Raw genomic sequence first — 19,685 nt, 5'->3', positions numbered from 1 at the left:
GTATCTAAACCCGAATTATATATATTTAATGGAATCACATTACATTTTTCCTCTTTTTAAAACCCACTTTAAGTTTATAACTAATTTGTTTAGAACTTTTTATATGTCACATTTTTTTACCATTAGAATTATATTCATACTTTATAAAAGGAAAGGTCGAAACACATTCAATTTTCTTAGCTTTTTTCTACTTCTATGAATTTATGATTATTCATAAGAAATCCCCGATTACTAGATGGGCCGATACCTGATGGGGACGGGTGTGAGGATGTAATCTAATTCCCTAACGGGAATGAGGATGTAATCTAATTCCCTAACGGGAATGAGGATTACAAGTGAAAATCAGGTATCGGGATGGAGAACGAGATCAATGATAATACCCATCCCATTTTCATCCCTAAAAGTGACTACTTTACCCTCAACTTCGTTGACTCTATTAAACATCACCCAAATCTATTTGTAGTAATCTTAATGAAATAATAAGATATAGATACCTCAACCCCTTTTAAAAAAACTACCTCTTTTATATAAATTACGTGTACACTAATAGCACACATCACTATCGCAACTGCCATCGCTACTACCTATCACCGACGCCGCGATTGCAGCTACTACCTGTGACTACCACCACCACGTTGTCGCCGCTATCACCATCATCGTCGAATCGCGTGGTCATACGTCTAGTATTTAATACTTAGTTTTAAAACACACCCACAAACCAAGGAACGAGTCGACTGGGAAAAGGGCCATAAGGAGCATCGTCTAAACCATAGGTCGGATCATGACTATAGATCGAAACCCACTAGCACTCAAACACTCGATAGATGACATATTTGACGTGTAAGCCTGGTTACAATAAGCCGATCAACCCACCGGTTCACGGTTGGACTTGTTGGACCAGCCGGTCCGATCCAATATTCAAAAGTCAAAACCATAAATTGAACAGGTTGAACATTGATCTTTTCCATAAAGTGGTCCAATGTTCGGTTAAAGTGGTCCAGGGTATGAAAACAATGGCCCAAGACATACCATAAGCCCAGAAAAAATATCCAACAAACAACCGACGTGGCAAAAAAGCGGGCCCCAGCTAGCAGGGGTCATTGGAAAACAGAAACCTATCGAAACACACACACACACACACTTGTGCTTTCTGAATCACAAAAACCCTAAAAAAATCCAATTTTTTTGGATCGAATCTGCAAAGGATAGAAAATGGAGAGAATCGTTGGAGAAAAGTACAAATTAGGTCGCAAAATTGGTAGCGGATCCTTCGGTGAAATCTTTCTTGGTCTCTTTTCATCTTATATCTATATCTATACATACAATATATTGATTGATTTCTTAAGTTGTTTTTTTTTTCCCTTCATTTGCAGCTACACATGTGGATACTCATGAAATCGTTGCTGTTAAAATGGTCCACTAAATATTTATATTTCAGTTACACAACTTTTAATTTACGTGTTATATCACATGTGATTGACATGTGACAAGTTACTTACTATGAACCTTCAAGTATTACTAAAAGATAAAGTTTTTCATAAATAAATTAAATTAAACTACTTTTTATTCACATAAAACTGAAATTGATTTTTTTTTCTTCCAAATTTGTTCATTTAGTTGTGAACATCTTGTGTTTTCACATATTTATGACTCTTTTTTTTGTGTTAATGGCATGTGAATGGATTTAATTATTTGTCATATGACACGTAAATTATGAAAATTTTGTATTGTTTTTATATCTCATAAGTGGAATGGTTGAATTGAGATTTTTGCGTTTTTTCGTGTAATAGGAGAATAGGCAGACTAAGCACCCACAATTGCTTTATGAGGCTAAGCTATATAATTATCTCCAAGGAGTTGGTAAGTTTATATATAGATACAATGTCTGGTTTCGTTTCAATTTTTATCGAAATATTTTTGACGGGTTCATTTGGTATTGCCTGCTAGTTGGTGTAGCTAGGATACATTGGTCCGGGGTAGATGATCAGGACAATGTGCTTGTCCTTGATCTTCTTGGGCCGAGTCTCGAGGATTTATTTGTGTATTGTGGAAGGAAGTTCTCGTTGAAGACTGTTCTTATGTTAGCCGATCAAATGGTAATTTCGTTGTCTGCTAACCGAATAATATTTTGGCTCAAATTAGTACTGACCTTTAGTTTGTTGTGTTATTTCTACAGCTTACGAGAATTGAACTTATGCATGCGAAAGGATTTCTGCATAGAGACTTGAAACCAGATAATTTTCTAATGGGTCTTGGCAGGAAAGCAAATCAAGTAATTTAATCCTACTGACCTTATTTCACTGTGTGTCCTTCGGATTGATGAATTTTCTTAAAGTGTATTTCTGTTATGAGGATTGAAGCAGTTATATGTTGCTGATCTACTAACATTAACAAATTTAATCTCTTTTCAGGTCTACGTCATTGATTTTGGACTTGCTAAAAGATATCGTGACCCCACTACAAGTTGCCATATTCCTTACAAGTATGATCTTTTTTGTTTCTTTTCTATTTGTGTTATATTGTTCATGTTGTGCTTTAGATTGTTTTTAATGGGTCTGCATGACTTCAGGACCTCTATTGAGGCCGTCTATCTGTAAGGCTTCGGATTTATACTGTAAATTTGCCAGTGAGGTGCTATGCAATGTCTGTTGTGATTTTTATCTTTCACATTGATAATAATACCCTTTTGGTTGTGGAACTTCATCATGCTTGAATTTTCTCTGTTATTATTTCTCAGTGCTGATGTCCAAGGTTGAATCTTGTGAAAGCCTTCCATGGAAGTTTGCACTGAAATTTTAGTTTTATAAAGCAATCTATACACTTATGAATCTTAATGAATTTGCTTCATCTGTGCTTTCATCATATAAATGGTTTCTTATGTGCAAGAGGCTTGTATTAATGAATATTATTATGCACATGGACAATTTCATAATATCATAGTAAGCAAGCCGTAAGTTTGTCTAAGAAATAGGAAAATGATAAATCTTCTTATAAAATCCACTAAACCCTTAAGAGTACGACATGTGAATTCCGCTAATTCTCTTTCCTAATCTTATCCCTTGATTTTTCCAAATGTCATCATCCTATCGTTAGGAGGATTTTTAGGCTAATGAGAAAGGAGGATATATCATTATATCAAATCATTACTGCTATGCTATATATTTTGTGGTATTCTACCTTGCCTTTTTTTTGGTTTAGCCCTTCCCTCTGCTGCTATCTTTTTGCGTTTTTTTTTTTTTGTACTAAGCAAGCCTTTCTTTCTCCTCATATATACAGAGCAAACAAAAACTTGACTGGGACTGCTCGCTATGCCAGCTGCAATACACATTTGGGAATTGGTATGCAATTATTGCTGTATGACGTTTTCTTGCACTTTGAAATTTTCTCTCAGTTCCTCTTCTAATCTGACAATAAGTTTAAATCCAGAACAAAGTCGGCGTGATGACTTGGAGTCACTTGGCTACGTTTTTTTATACTTTTTGAGAGGGAGGTATGTACTAGACAGCTATTTCTTTCTTTGTTACTGCATATAGCTTTTGGAGACCCTAGAATGTATTCCCTGCAATTTTGGTTTTATGATTAGTGCCGTTGAATATCATTTTTAGGAACTCTGAAATTTATAGCATAAAAAAATTGTATAGTCTCTGATATGAAAAGGTGTGAGCATGATTTATTACCTTAAACAAGTGAATCTTTTTGTCTGCAGTCTGCCATGGCAGGGCCTTAAAGGTGCAACAAAGAAGCAAAAATATGACAAAATATGTGAAAAGAAGGTATCAACTCCCATCGAGGTATGTGCACTACTAGGCTTGTACTAATTAAGCTTTGATGTACTATATGCTTTATGAATGAGTGAACTTTTTTTAAATTTTTAATAGGTATTATGCAAGTTTCATCATGTGGAGTTTGCTTCTTACTTCCAATACTGCCGATCTTTGACATTTGAGCAAAGACCTGATTATGGATTCTTGAAGCGTCTTTTTCGTGACTTGTTTATACGGGAAGGTATGCTAGTTCACAAAATGCTCGAGTCTTAAGCTACGTGTGTGGAGATAAGTTAACCTTTTGAGACTTTTGTAGATACTCATGTTCTTATAAGAGATGTTTGTACATTTCTACAGCAGATTCTCATTTGTATTTTACACTGTCAACGCTATTATTAATTCATGTATACACTTTTCTTCTAGGGATCACAGCTTATATGGGTCGTTTATTTGTCGTTTTTTATGTGGTTGTCAATATGATGTTCTACATTTACCTATTTCAGGATATGATTTTGATTATGTGTTCGATTGGACACTTTTAAAAAACCAGCAATCGGAGAAGACAAAGCCACAGATTCAATCAACTGTTAGTTTTCATTAGCCTTTATTCTTTGTATTTTCATTGTAATTACATAATTGAACATTGTCGAGACATCTTTGCTGTATGCACTAATAGTTTGGGGATGATGGCAGAGCCGACCAGTTCCTGGAGTGAGTAATAGAGCAATGCTGGCACATTCAAATAAGCGTCAAGGTACTTCATCTTATTAGGGAGTTTTATTAGGATATTAAAGTTTTCTACATGGCCCCACATCTAAATCTGTGTTAAGCTTATTGACATGTACAAGGAATTTTGGATTGTGTATTTTGCATGCATTTTTGTTCCCGTTTGTTATTGGTTAGTGAGATTCAAGTCTGTAATTTAACTCCTATCATTGTAGATTCTTGATCTCAATCATTGTTTAAATTCAACAGAGGCTATAAGATTTTCAAACCTAAAACCTCTTAAAAATGATAGCCAAACATGACATGTTTCGTTATAACCTCTATTGAATTTGATTTTGTTTTTCTTCATCTGTTCTACCATTAAAAAGAACAAAGGTCAATTTAACCAACTTTGGTCTGTTCATGTAATTCAAGGATGGTCTTGCATTTTTTCCATATTCAAATTGTTACACATCTGGTGCGTTTAGCTCCATTATCGAGATCAAATAGGAAATGGGGATGAAGGGGCCCCTTATCTAGTTCTAATATATATATGTGTGTGTGTGTGTGTGTGTGTGTGTGTACACTATATCTAACAAGTTTTTATAAAAAACTTCTCAGATATGTTAATGTATTCTTGTTTAATATACACGTATGCATAAAGTTTGATTTATGGGCAAAGTGTGTATCAAAATCAACTTTAGTGATAATTAATTATTGAAAGGCAATTAACTTAGTGATAATAATGACTCTTATGAGGGCGTATTGGTCGTTTTTAAAAATGTCAGAAATTTTGCGTTTAGTAGGCTTTCCCAAGAGGACTTACAAAATTTATGATGTGATGCGTGTTACTTAGATTTGCAGGATTTGGATAACAAGTTACCATATTCTCTAGCTTCATATGGCATTATGTTTTGTTGGATATTATTCCTTTTTGCTAATCTTATCCTGTTTTGCTTTACACAAACCATTTCTTAGGGGGTAATGATGATTCCTACCAAGTTGGAGCAACAGAGCGAAGAAGATCAAACAATTTGGTACGTCCCGGCATGCATTATAAATCAAGGCCACCATACGAACTCAATGATAATACTTCACCTGGAAAACATGTGAGTCCTTGTTAGATAAAGTAACTTTTGTGTTAATAATAACATTTATTTGAAATTGTCTCCAACCATTTTCTCATGTGATGTCATCCGTATTTTCCAATCACTAATTTCTTCGACCTTTGATTGTTACAGATGATAAGTAATGCACCAAAAGTTTCCACTTCATTCTCTATGGGTGGCACTCATAAAGCACCTGTTGTGAAGCCAGATGAGCCACTGGATAACATGACAGTTGACCATGGTCTTGACAGAAAAGCTGCGGGTGGTTCAGGTAGTTGGATGCGATCCTTGCACCGTGTTTCTTCAGCGAAGTAATGGTAGCAGGAAGTTTACTTCAGTCAGAAGATGGTAATCATACCAAAGGTTTCAATCAATTAATCACCCAGCAGTTCGATTGTTAGAATATTTTGGAGGTGATTTACAGTAATTGCTTGGATGCTTCTGCTCATGGTCGGACATGTAATTTCTTAAGGTGATTACAAAGCACAACATGTTTGATAGTGCTTGATTTTTTCCAGTTAAGGTGTGACTTTTGACTTAATTAGGTCATTGTATGGATAACGCTGTATATATTTTGCTTTTTTTAAAAAAAAATAGATATTGGGTTGCCATTGTATTTGTTGCCTTTTCATTTGTTCAGGAACAAGTTTCTTTATGTACTTCTGTTTTTACCTATTTAAATCTGAGTTTTCTGATGTTCACTATGTTAGTTTTAACATAGGTACCAGAGTTCTTCCGAATGTGTATGCCATGACTTGTTCAGGTATTTGTGTACATACCATTTTATTCAAGTCTTATGTGGCATCTTTGTGTAAAGTATTTTTCTATTCTAATCTTACTTTTTATTTTTACCAGGTTCTATTATAAAAGGATTTTCTAGTACATTGACACTTGTCATGATTACGGGTTGGAGTTTTAGTCCTTGGATGTTCCAAGGTAATTATACCATCGTAACACATTTGCAATTACTAAGTTGGAAATTGGTTTATAAATGTTGCAAGTTGTGGGTTCAGTTTTCTTCCATTTGGGTCATCTACAAAATGGGTAAGTTACATTTATTTAATCCCCCTGGCCCCTGGGTCCAAAAAAAGAGAATGCTCTGAGTTATATAGAGTGTTAAAAATCATAATAAAACGCTATAAGACATGATTCAAGAAAATTTAAAAAAGTTTTTACCTTGTTAATAGATGGTAAGACTAATAAATGATCACTAAGATTATTCTAATGCTCAATCTTGAAACCCAACTGATTTTCTGTAAAGAAATATGAATTGTGTCTTTTGGGACAGGGAAGACTTGCAAGGGTTTTAATCTCTGATTTGTGATGTAAATTTGGTGACCCTGTAGTATTTTGAGCAACTGTCTCCCTATAGCCAACTTTATGTCATGAGTTGTAGAAACTTCTTATTCATATTGTACAAGTTTTTTTTTTCACTCCGTTTGCTTTCTGCCACTTTCTTCTTTGTATTAGCGTTGAACCCAGTTATAATCTTCTTAAAGTTTTTCCTTATTTGATTCGAGTCAAAACTTTCTTTTCCAACACTTGTATAGGTCAATGGGGTATGTAGTCATGATGCACCAAGATGGTGAATTTGGTATGTGTAGTGTGAAAGACGTTCTTGTTTTAGAGACTGAGATAAGAGTTGTTGGTTGAACGTAGTGTTGGTCAATTGGGTGGATCGGAGACAGGTTTGGGGTAGGTTGACCTGCAACACCGTATATCCGATTTCCGTGAAGGTTGCACCCATTCATTGCTCCGAAGACAGAAGTGAAGAGAAGTTGAGTGGTTTTTTAATTGTATACTGTGTTTTCCAGGTGCGTAGTATATGATCGGGTAATTTACATAAGACATGTACTTTTTCATTTGCATCCAAGTGAACTCTGAAATGTCCCACATGCCTAACCAAAGTTTAATTTTTGTTTTGTTTCAACAAAAATGTCAGGTCATTATGTGTCGTTAAAATTTGGTTTTGGCATGTGAGACTTTTTCTGGAGCTGATATGGTTAATTGGTACAAAATTGTACATTTGTTTGGATATACGGAACTATTATGGGTTCGTTTTGTTAAATGGTATAAACAATTAGTACAAGTGGTTTTTACGGAAATTACCCTATATGTTTTATGTTGGTTTGTATAAAGTGGAAAAAGTTTGAAAAATAAATGGGTGTTCAGCAAGGATAAGTAATCAAAGATTGAAGAATGACATTAATAAAGGGATGTCCAAAGGCTGCATTCCCTCTTCAATTATGATTTTTGAGACGATTGTCTTTTTATCTATAAGGCCCAACAAGCTAAAAGCTTTATATAGCTGTACAGAAAAATTGGGTGCTAAATGTGCCTGCATAAACTATATTGTTACATTATTCATCTAGTTTTTGCATAAACGCAATTTAGGAGGCTGTCTGTACTCAAGTTACTGGTTTGACTTTTTGACCCATTTCCACTTATCTATCCCCTTTGAGATGAAGTAATTTGAGGTAGCCCGTTGTGCTGGTTTTGATAAATTCTAACCCACATTGGCCCTTTCCAATGTAAATTGGTCAAAACTGCCAGTTCTAGTTGAAAGTGATAATGTTCTTTTATTACTAATTCTAACAGTCTTGTTTTTTATCAACCAAGGGACACACAAGGAGAAGTCAGAATGAAGATCTCCCACTGCTGCCTTTACCCCTGAGTCAATCAAACTATAATGATTGTTAAGGGTTGCATATAATAGTCTCTGGTTTCTGCCATCTTTTAAAGCATGATACCAGGCCTGTATATCATTTTCATCTATATCAAGTATGCTACAAGAAAGCCAATAGGCATTGGAAGGTAATGACTAGATCAACCTTGGCTCAATTATGGGAATACCTGGCATAATTCATAAGCTCATGAAGCCTACCACATGAATCATTTTAGAGAGAATAAGTAAAGATTAAGCGGGTGATACTTCGCTACTAGTATGATTTGTTAAGCTGTTAGCTTCTATGTAGATCAATAGTGCTTATGATCTGGTTTGTTCGACATGTACATATGTTTACTATGTTTGTGGATAGTAAATCTGCATGTGTTGCTCTCTTGTAATACAAGGGTCAAGATGCTTCCAACTTTACTAGTAAAGTTGAAAGCAACTTCAGAGTGTCCCTATCCTTCTTGCATAGCCTCTACTCTCGCCCAGTCTTCAATTATTCTCAAATGTAAGCAATTGACATGCCTCTATCTGTGCATTTATTGTGCACCATTATTGTCCAAACGAAATAACTTAGTGTTGTCGAAAATGTAGCCATAAAATTGGCAGTTTCAAATCTTAGGGAGAGTGAGCTTCTTGTAAATTTTACTTGAGGTATTAATTCTCATTCAGCTATTGACAGATACCATGGGGTTATATAAAATCTATATTAGCCCTTGCCCATTCTTTTCTAGTTTTTGTTTTGTTATTTTATATCTGATTTCCTTGAAGTGGCAATTGGATATTTGGATTGGTGTATTAGTGGGTTAATATGTATCAATGCATTTAGTTAACAGTCATACGATAAACATTAGAAGTTGCAAGTCTTCATACTTTTGACGCTTTATGAAAAGATTGTGCTATGAGTATATGAGCAACCATCAAGTAGTTTGAAAATACACAATAAAAGAAGGGTCATAAGAAAGTGTTAGAAACTTTAGCTTTCTCATTGTCAATGGTATAAGAAGCCATCTTCAATTCAACCAAGTATTAGTCGTGCTAAGTTGTATATATGAAATTTTCCCATACCTATAAGTACAAACCTGACTTGTTTATCTTGTTACAATTCACATTTGTTGCATAAGTTGCAACTCTTAGTCATTTTTGCTCGTTACAAGCAAATTGGATAAAATAGTTAAACACCTTTACCTCGGAAGATTGAAATCAAAGGTTTAAACTTATTCTTTGTCCTTTTTCAAAATTAGGTAAATTTAAGAAGCATCTTTTTCTTATAGGTAGGGTTAAAACTATCTACATCTTAACCTTTCTCATATACCGTTTAATGCGGTATTGAGGCCCATAACAGTATTAGAAGTTACTTTTTTTTTTACTTTAGTTATTGCTCCCATTGCAAGGAAGATAAGTTCTTGTCGGTAGGATTTCGTTGTAGACCTGAATATTATGCATTTATATACCTGTGTCGTACCGCAAATGCTAATTGAATTTCTCTGATATGGATGTTGCAAGGCACATGACCATGGCCTACTCTCGGTATCAGTATCAATGGGTGGACTAAAATGGAACATGTGGTGGAAGAAACATGTGTTTTATAGTATAAAAAAAATGCAGAATAGTCAAATTAAAAGACCCTTGAAGGCTCATACACAATGTAAATTATAAGTGAACATTTTCAAACATCACAGTCAATACATTTATACTTCCAATTAATTCAAAATCACACTTTATATTTTTGGCCTTTTATGGTTTCAAACATCAGGGTGAAAGGGTTGCCGCTTCACAGTCACGGCATTTTATTTGGGCTACGTGATTACATAGGATGTTGCAAAAGACAATATTAACATCTTCAGTTTCATTAAAATTACTTTTACCAACATTTATCTATTCAACTTCTTATTTCGAACCACACGTAGCTTCTAAAAGATATTGGATGGTTGATTTCATTTTTTAACCTACGTGGATTTCATATAATGGGTTAAAAAAACTAAAGCCTACTAAAAACTAACCAAGTATGGACTAATAGCTTGCTACCCACTAAATTTTTATAAATTAATAATGTTGGTACCAACACATTTTATCAATTTAGTGAGATATTATTATATCGATACATTAAAAATTTATTAACTTAACAAGATTTTATAATGTAAATTTTGAAGAATACATTTGTGATTATGAGACCTTGATTACTGGTATGCATTACCAGATGTGAATTACTTACTAAATTATACTAGTGAAAATAATAAATCTTATGAGGATCAAAACATTGAAAAAAGTATGATGGATACCATTCAAAATTCGATTGATAACGAAGTTGAGTATGATTTATAGATAGATCTCTTCACAACTTATTGTTCAAATACGAGTAAACAATGCTTAAACTCTTACATTGCATTCTTAAGTTTGATGAGATTTACAAATACACTAAATATATATTTAAATTTCTATAAAAAAAAATAGGTGACTATATATCATTTTCTACTAAAATTTAAAATATTTTAGTAATTATTAATTTATAGTTTTGTTAGGACCAATATAAATACACAGTGACTTCAAAAAAGTTATTATTTGATTATTTTATTGATTGGGGTTCAATTTTGTACTAGACAAATTGTTAGTTTATTGATGTTATTAATTTACCGAGTATCAATTTATTGAGGTTCTACTGTACTTTCAACAAACTATCGAATAAAGAAAAGGCAACATGAAAAAGTTTGGGCTCGGACATACCACTTATCGAATAAAGAAAAGGCAACATGAAAAAGTTTGGGCTCGGACATACCACTTTTGCAAATATACATGTTGACTACTGTCTGTCTACCATGTTTTGTAAACTCCTTTTTAATATACACTATTGTTTCAAAAAAAATTGTTAAGCTCACTATATTCACAAGTGTGTAACGACAATGTCCACATTAAGTATTACTTATTGTAACGACAATGTTGAGCACACCGATTCTTCTATTCAAAAACAGTACTTGCCCCTTCCATTTCTATATGTTTTCTCTATGGCTAATTGGCTACCGAAGAAAATGCTGTTAATGTGGTGATGAAGCTGGTACTGGTCGAGGAATCTATTGTATCAAAACTTATTTGAGCACTGTTAATATGTGAAATTGCTTGTTTTTCTGTTCTTTTGTAAAGATGGATAAACAAATACCGAGAAGAGAGATCAATTAGGTTCTTAAAATTAGTTTCATCACTTTTTCTGGGTAATAAAACAAATGAATACTTTGTAATAAACTGCCATTGGATTAACAACAGAGCATCTATTTACATGTATGTATCTTATAACTTTATCTTGTATTTATTATATGTATTAGGTTAGATCATTAAAAACTGACTGAAATACAAAGGGAGATATTTGCCTACATGCCAGGAGGTTTGAGCAATGGAAATGAACCAAGGATTCCTTCCACATCAACCGGAAGATTAAGGGCACGATTGATGATTTCAGGTGTGTATGTCTGGCCTTTCCATGTGTTGAACCAAGGTCCGCCCCCAACTTCTAGAGCTGCCATGTTGCTAGTTACATCCAAAATAAGCTACATACCAATGACAAGAAAATGTTAAAAACATAAAGAAAATGTAGATATACTACTTATCTATGCAAACATATACAGTATCTACTTAGCTACTGAAACAGTTGATTTGATCATAATAACAATAAAATATAGTGAACAAAATCAATAGGCTAAAAAAATAAACGAAGAAACGGGTAAACTGCAACTTGAAAACTTCTAAAAAAAAAAATATTCATACTTTACATTCCAAAACTATGGGAAATATTGCAATTTATTATTAGACAAGGAATAAAAGAAGTTGTATAGAAACAACACCAAAGCCCATAGGGCATGCCATAATATACAGGTAGCTATTTCAAAAAATCTTTTATAGGAGTTTCTCAACAAGTAGTTCTAATGCATAAAACCTATTCGAAACTAACTATATATATACACTGAAAGCGTTTTCAGTCAGCCCAGCTGAACCTGTAAGAACAATAGATCATTTTACGCGTTTAAAACCTGTCTAACCCGCCCCATTTCCTACCTCCAAGAATATACGAAATTATATTGACAGGTTGTAATAAATATCTTACTATATAAATTACATATTTATTTTACCTACATTCCATAATATGCTTACAACTTTTATTTTAATCCACTAATTTTTGCTATAGGATAATATCTATTACCTTCCCATTACTGCCATCGGATCCTTTTTCCCACAATTTCAAAGTTAAATCACCAAAGCATGTATCTTTGCAAGCTGGTGCAAGGCCAGACTCTGTAGTTGGAGCTCGCAATGTGGTGCCTGGATCCTTTGTGGTAGCCACTAGTTCTACCTGCTCATCACAATATTCATATATTTATAGTAGCACTTGGTCAAAATTTGAACACGTTTCCCTAAAAATGAGTCAATTCGGGCGTAATGTTACCTCCAAGGGAGATATGGGTAAATCTTAAAACGTCATTAGAAAAGGAACGTGTCAAATGTGTCAAAGTTTGATTGTTAAACAAGTTGATATCAAAACGAAGTGTAGTTGAATGCTTAAATACTCATTTACATTGGTTTTATAAAAAAAATTAGTGTCTTTAATATACAATTTCAACAAGGGGCAAAAAAGGTTTATGTGCCAACTAAAACTGACAGACAGGGCCAGTTTTAACCTCTTACGAATCACCCATTCTGACCCAAACCAGTCGGGACCTGGTACCATGTCGACCTGGTACCCGACCTTCTGCAGGCTCACAACACTGGTCCTGCCAAACCGCAATTTATTGATTCTTTTCCCATTGAGCTGTCTTTAAGGAGCTAGTAACATGTACTTACGCAGGTTGGATGTTAATATCATTTAAGTTGCGAAGAGTTGCAAATTGCATTTACTTTGCTTGTGTTTTTACTTTCTTTTGTTTGTTTTATTGACAGAGAGGATCATGGCCTATTGTAAAAGAATAAAGCTAACAAAGGGATAGTTTGAATCATAATCACCTTATGTGTATCATTATACGCAGTTACGTGCCAGTAACCCCACTGAGTAATTTCCCACTCAACAACTCCATTCCAAGGAACAAATTCATAGAATATACCTTCAAAGTGAACTCCAATCTGAAAGAGTTATACATAGAATTGTTCCATCAGAACAAGTGAAGCTATGTTTTCAACCGAAAAGACAGTCAGCATCCATTCTCACAAAAAGTCTAGGGTTACAGTCACTTAAGTCCAATTGATTAAAATTCCATGGCAACAACACTAGTTGGAGGACCCTACATATTCATGAAAGATTTTGCTGGAGATCGTGGTTTTAGAGTAATGTAGGTGATGGCTGTTTGCTTTATGAGATAGGGTTTGAATTGTGCATTATTGAGCTCCTATACCATGTAACAATGAACGTCTGCTTGTGTACTTCAATCAATAATGAAAAAAAAAGTGAAATGATGAAAGATAACTGTGCGCCATGGATGACATATAGCCCTAGTTCTCCATTTACATACAAATATAAATGATCCAAAGTAATCCTATTAGACAAATATAGCCCTAGTTTTCCATTCACATTTATATGGGTGGTAGCAAACGCAAAAAAGACAGATGACTATTAGATACATATCCTTACCAGTGCTGCATTCTCAAACGTTTCATTTAATCCAGGCAATTGCCTTAATCCACCTCCACATGTCAAAGCAACTTCTCCACTTGCACCTTTAAAGACATTACATTGAGCCTGTACACGTTAAACATGTTACAAAATGAAAAGAACAACTCTTTGATACTGATAAGATACATCACATAATTAGCAATGGATATTTACCCAAAACCACTTTCTTGGGAAACCTCCACCCCAATTCTTCTCGGAATACGAAGGGGCATTTTGAAACTCATATCGTTCTTCACCCCATTCTATCCAACCTGAGAAAGCATTTCAAGGCAAAGGAATTGTTTACCATTATAAAATAAGATTGAAATATGACAAGGAGAAGGTAAAAAAAAAAAGCCAGCTTTGCCTGTTGAGAGTCCACCGCCCATGCATATTTGCCAATGAGGTTCAAATACAGGAAAAGCAGCAAGCCAACCAGCTGTCGACTTTTGTTTAGACCCCACATCACCCCAACCATAAACAGGGACGGTACTATACTCCCAACGTGCAGTCTTTACAGTTTCCGCATACCTTGTCCTGAAGTTCATAGTAATCCAAATGTCAAACACCGATCTGTATTTCTTTAAACAAAGGTTATTCACATGCTATTAGTATTTATAACTACTAGTAAAGTGAAGAGCTAACGCTTGAACTTTTCGGAGTAATCCTTGTTTGAAGTTTATGTCATTCACTGTGGTAATTGTATCTTGGTTCTAAGTTAATCATACATAGACTATGCGTCTATGCCCAACACAACATTCGTGCAGTCTACCTAAGCTGTATATAGTTACTCTAATAGTCCTGAAAGAGCTTCAACAAAATAATATCATCTTGCTAAATTGCCAATTCATTGGCAATACTTTATAAAGATTAGAGTTTCTCCTCAATTTCAAGCTTCCAAATCTCTAACTTGTACAAGCGGTATCTTTTCAGCGGTCAACAAAGTTTCAATACAGTCATCATACAGAATTCTTAAGGCCCAATTCATAGATGGCAATCTGTTCTTTTATTCATGGTCTGGCCATATTTTCTTACTTTTCATGCCAATAAATGGGACTCCAAATTTCCAAATGACAGATTACCAAAACGGATTTGGCCTAACGGTTTTGTAAATATGTATGGCATGTTAATGACATTAATTTAACAGTGTTCTTGTACTACATGTGATAAATTCTTGAGTAAATTACACTTTTCGTTCCTAAAGTTGGCAGCTTTTGCACTTTTAGTCCCTAACGTTTAAAAATTACAATTTTAACCTTAAAGTTGGCAACACTTTGCAATCAAGATCCTTCCATAAACGGCGTTCGTTTTTTGCTGTTAACGTACGCACATGCGAAACACATGAGGGTATTAATGTCATTTCCTTGTTACACCTGAGGAACTAAAAGTGAAAGACGTGACATGTTTAGGGACGAAAATTGCAAAAACTCTTATCTTCTTCTTCTTCCGCTGCTTCTTTTTTTCTCCTCCAGTGATACATGTCTTGAGCGATCTCAAAAAATATCTTATCTTCTGTCGCTGCTGCTGCCAAACACCACCTAGTCTTTCTTATTAATTCGATCGGAGATATATTGATTTCAAGAAACAGGATGGAGGTTGATTTCAAAAAACTCTTATTTTATATATATATATATATATATATATAAACATCATTTCTTCCCTCTCAAACATCCAACCACTTCCACTGTGATCAACCACCGCAGCGCCACCACCCATTCAGGTCCGGCCATCACTAATTTTCACAAACCATATAAACAATAATTTCGTATTTGGAAACGATGATACATACCAAACATTTCATAATTATCCTCCTTTCTAAATGATCACAGGGCAAGCGTGTTTAAGAACACGACGGAGTTCGTCCCTCCTTTCTCCCACCCCAGCCGCGTTATTTTAGGGTTTATGGTGTTGCAATTCAATATACGCATAAGATCGAAGCATACCGTAAAAATTTATAGGGTTTGTGTATATATATATATATGCATAGTTACTTCGTTAATTCATTCATTCAAAAATTTACAATTTGCTGCAGCGGCAGAAGAAAAAGAAGGAGAGTTTTTTCCACATGTCACGTTTTTCACTTTCAGTCCCTCAGGTGTAACAAGGAAATGACATTAATACCCTCATGTGTTTCGCACGTGCGTACGTTAATGGCAAAAAAAGAACGCCATCAAGGGGAAGGACCTTGATTGCAAAATGTTGCCAACTTTAAGATTAAAATTGTAATTTTTAAACATTAGGGACGAAAAGTGAAAAAGCTACCAACTTTAGGAACGAAAAGTGTAATTTATCCTAAATTCTTTATAATAGAAAGACTGAATCCCAGTCACAGATTAATCTCCGGCAGACATATAAAAGCATTATCACCAACACAATTTTAGCAAGAGACATAGTAAACATAAAGACTAGATTTTTAGGTCTTAGTTAAGGAGATAAAACTATAAACAAACTAGTTAGTTCTCATATCTAAACTTTAAAGACAGTAGCATGTCTATTACTGTATAAGTTTAAACTTTAGAGGGAGAAAAGAATGGGAAAGAAACTTGCCTTCCATCATCACGGATGAAACCTTGATGCCAAAGTGGTGTCACTTGGAATCCTTCTATCACACTACGATTAAATACCTGCATTGACACCACTACTTGAAGTTCATATACAAACTAAATTGAAACAAATAACTTGAATTTCATAGATCCAGTTTGCCCACACACATAAATTCCCTTTATGTAAAACAAAACAATTTTGGTAGTAAATCAACCTGAGGTGGAACTTCATTGTTTGGTGGCCGTTTTCCTTTTTGAGTAGAAAAAGAGTTTCCAAGCATCAGCTCATGTCGATCTGAAGGTTCATAAAGTCAGCTCAGTGACAGTATACAGGTCCCAACCCATAACAAGTGCACAAGTTTTTCATTTGTATTGACAAATTAACGATAGGATAAAGCATGTTAACCATTCAATGAATGTGTACTTGGGAAAAAGCAATAGCGAAACTTACTTCCCCAAAAGTTGTGAGATTCTGGTGTGTATTGGCAAATGTACTTGTCATCAGCACCAAGTATTTGAGCTCCAACACCAGTGGAGCGGGGTCCATACTGTATTTGCTCCAATGTATTCAATGGCTTCTGAAATGCTGGGTTCTCAACTGAATACATAAAGCAGAAGCTTTGTCTTTGTTCAGGTATCGAGACCTTAAAGTACCACCCCTCAAAAAAATTCCTTCTAGTCCCATCAAAGTGGTAACTGATTGAAGAATATATCAATGAACTTGTTTTAGTGTGTTATCTATTTAAAATAACAACCTATTTTATCATTTCTTCTTTTAACTATTCTACTCCTTTCCGTTTTGGTCAACCAACGAACTTTTAGAGTATTTGACTTGAATACCGAAAAGGGAGGTAAAACCCTGTTAACCTAAGCATGCCATGATGGAAATTGGCTTGTAAATTCACAACTGGGTTGTCAGTATTGACTAAAGCTTCGTCGCATAATGCTTGGAAAATGCAAATGCAAGTCAATTTGAGAACACAAATAGTATCAAATCATCGCCATATAGTACTGAATCATCTTCTCAAGCTAAATTTTGTCATGTCATATCTAACTTAAGAAGATTTTACGGTCCTAATTGGTATTCGAGTTACACAATGATCGAAAAGAGACAAATTTTGAAAGTCTGTTAGTTAACAGTATTTTACAATGAATAGTTGTGCACCGTGTTAGTGTTTTGGTACATACATCGGTAATAGTAAAGTAACACATGGGCACAACATGTGAAAGGGGTACAGTCGCGGATCCAGGACTGCAAATGACCCGTTATACAAACTTTCTAGCACTCACCTTGTATCCATGCAAAGTACCATTAATTACTAGATTGTCACGTTTTTTAGCAGCTTTTAAGGATTTTTGCAATTTTAGTGGTTTCTAAGCGTTTTAGCACTTTTGGTAGTTTTCATTACCCATTAGTTGCACACAAATACATCTGTATAAGTTCTATAGCTGGGAAAATCTTTCAAAGGAAAATCTTTCAAATACTTAGATTTAGCTACATTGACCAGTATCACATATTCATCGACCCATAGCACGAAAGAACAAGCAAGGTTGGATAAGAGGTTAACACCCTTGCCTCTAGAGACAAAGGTCAAGGGTTCTATCCTCATACCTTGCAATGTGGGACGTCTATTTCTATCTTAGATACAACCTGGCTACAGCCTCTCTACACCGTCGTCGAGCTATTGGGACACAAAACCCGTTGCATTGGGTGCTTAACATAGCACCAATAAAGAATACAACATATTTTTAAAAAATTATACACTATGTTGTTCCTCATGATACAAATTATAATTAAAAAAAAAATGATTAATAATTAAAAAAAAAAAAAAGAAAGAAAGAAAGAACAAACTCACCCGCTGTGAGGAGTACGGAGAGATCGGTTAGAAGGTGTAGGCACATAAACAGGCTTCACAATTCCTTCCTCCTTCTTTTCTTCTTCTTTTGCATTACTGCTAGTGTTGACTTCCACAACGGATGAACTGTTTGAAATCGATTTGACACCATTTAAGGATGTTCGTTTTTGTCGGAATAATAATTTGATTCTCGATTTTTGTTGTAACAGATTATTATCATTGTTACTATTAATGAATGATAATTTCTTATTCTTCAGCTTATTATATGGTTGTTTGTTGGAATAACCCAACAACAATGAATTACTACTAGTATATCCAAACACATTTGACTCCATTAATTTTTCCTTCACTTTCTTTGAATTTAATTTTTTTATGTGTGTGTTTTTGGTCGGAAATATAAACCAGACCAAACTGGGTCTGGTGGTGATGTGTTTCAAACTGACACACAAGGTTGACAACTGTCCCCGTCGAGTCGTCGATACCTCACCATTTTGACTCCTATCTCGTATCGACTATTTATTGCTCTAACTTTTTATTTTTATTTTTATCTACAACCACAATGTCTAATTCGTTGTAAAAAAGGCCAAATGGAAATTGAAGACTTGTAAAGTTAAGCTAAAAAATTTTTGTATTTACTTAATTATATAAACATTAGATTAAACTCACACATTGTACGAGACAACTGTGAACATAAATAAAAAAACAATAACTGATAGTTATATTATTAATGAAACATAAATATTTATAAATCACAAAAATCTTTTTTATAATATATAATTATTAAATATAATGTAATAAATACTTTTAAAAAAATAAACATAATATATTCAACAATTTTGTTTTATAAAACATAACTATCATTGAAATAAGAGTTAATTACATTTCCGTCCCTATGGCTTGTACCAACTTTCACATATCATCCTTGAGCTCACGAAATTACGCATTTCATCATTAGATTTGGAATTCTGTTAACATGCATAACGACGTTAAATTGGTCATGTGACCTGCACACAGAGGGTATAATGGTCATTTTATTACACGGACCAAAAATGTAATCAACTCTTGTAATATGTATCTCTATATATATCATATACCAAGCTATCATTATCATCATCAACAACACTTATAAACACCAGATGTCCAGATCTTCATCATCCAATCAATTTTGTTTAAAAAGATATTTATATACATTATTGATTCATCTTCTATCTCTTAAAAACTCCACCTTTTCCACTAATCACCACCTCACTACTATTCCAACCACCACCACTTCCACCAACCAGCATATACATACAAGAAATCATAACTAAAATCATAAATATAAACCATAAAAATTGATCCTCACACATCCACATGTAAATTATAACCATAAACTTATATATTTACATTCAATCAAAGAGAAAATAGC

The 19,685-nt window shown here is 34.2% G+C and overlaps 2 protein-coding genes across 4 annotated transcripts; one reads left to right on the top strand and one right to left on the bottom strand.

The window, feature by feature from the left end:
* The first annotated feature begins 1,146 nt into the window (after positions 1-1,146).
* Positions 1,147-8,910, top strand: LOC122610103 (casein kinase 1-like protein 3). 3 transcript variants are annotated; one of them, XR_006325452.1, is made up of 18 exons: positions 1,147-1,288; positions 1,374-1,414; positions 1,791-1,860; positions 1,948-2,096; positions 2,177-2,272; positions 2,412-2,482; positions 3,277-3,338; positions 3,427-3,490; positions 3,707-3,791; positions 3,879-4,005; positions 4,268-4,350; positions 4,458-4,518; positions 5,448-5,578; positions 5,711-6,050; positions 6,300-6,341; positions 6,434-6,514; positions 7,129-7,392; positions 8,198-8,910. XR_006325452.1 is itself a non-coding variant. In XM_043783097.1 (14 exons), the coding sequence occupies exons 1-14, from the start codon at positions 1,213-1,215 to the stop codon at positions 5,891-5,893; spliced, it is 1,299 nt and encodes a 432-aa protein (XP_043639032.1). In that variant the 5' UTR covers positions 1,147-1,212; the 3' UTR covers positions 5,894-6,194. The 3 variants fall into 3 exon arrangements, 1 of the variants encoding a protein (XP_043639032.1); XR_006325453.1 differs by having other exon boundaries at positions 6,289-6,341; XM_043783097.1 differs by lacking the exons at positions 6,300-6,341; positions 6,434-6,514; positions 7,129-7,392; positions 8,198-8,910 and having other exon boundaries at positions 5,711-6,194.
* A 2,562-nt stretch (positions 8,911-11,472) lies between these two features.
* LOC122578737 (tocopherol cyclase, chloroplastic) lies at positions 11,473-18,775 on the bottom strand. Its single transcript, XM_043750764.1, has 10 exons — positions 18,278-18,775; positions 16,873-17,117; positions 16,637-16,716; positions 16,426-16,502; positions 14,246-14,415; positions 14,053-14,150; positions 13,858-13,965; positions 13,236-13,352; positions 12,439-12,588; positions 11,473-11,788 (listed from the first exon to the last, which is right to left on the bottom strand). The coding sequence occupies exons 1-10, from the start codon at positions 18,610-18,612 to the stop codon at positions 11,612-11,614; spliced, it is 1,557 nt and encodes a 518-aa protein (XP_043606699.1). The 5' UTR covers positions 18,613-18,775; the 3' UTR covers positions 11,473-11,611.
* Between the last annotated feature and the right edge of the window lie 910 nt (positions 18,776-19,685).

The sequence above is a fragment of the Erigeron canadensis genome, chromosome 8, assembly GCF_010389155.1.
Source record: "Erigeron canadensis isolate Cc75 chromosome 8, C_canadensis_v1, whole genome shotgun sequence".
Taxonomy (NCBI): Eukaryota; Viridiplantae; Streptophyta; class Magnoliopsida; order Asterales; family Asteraceae; genus Erigeron; species Erigeron canadensis.
Note: the sequence above shows the minus strand (reverse complement) of the source record. Positions and strands in the feature narration are given on the sequence as shown.

Excerpts from the sequence above, each read along its gene's own strand:
- LOC122610103 (XM_043783097.1), top strand. The coding sequence starts at position 1,213 with ATGGAGAGAATCGTTGGAGAAAAGTACAAATTAGGTCGCAAAATTGGT. Across the intron at positions 3,491-3,706 it reads TTATACTTTTTGAGAGGGAG|TCTGCCATGGCAGGGCCTTA; the intron begins GTATGTACTAGA and ends TTTTGTCTGCAG. Across the intron at positions 4,519-5,447 it reads ACATTCAAATAAGCGTCAAG|GGGGTAATGATGATTCCTAC; the intron begins GTACTTCATCTT and ends ACCATTTCTTAG.
- LOC122578737 (XM_043750764.1), bottom strand. The coding sequence starts at position 18,612 with ATGGAGTCAAATGTGTTTGGATATACTAGTAGTAATTCATTGTTGTTG. Across the intron at positions 16,717-16,872 it reads ATCTCACAACTTTTGGGGAA|ATCGACATGAGCTGATGCTT; the intron begins GTAAGTTTCGCT and ends ATGAACCTTCAG. Across the intron at positions 12,589-13,235 it reads CGTATAATGATACACATAAG|GTAGAACTAGTGGCTACCAC; the intron begins GTGATTATGATT and ends TGTGATGAGCAG.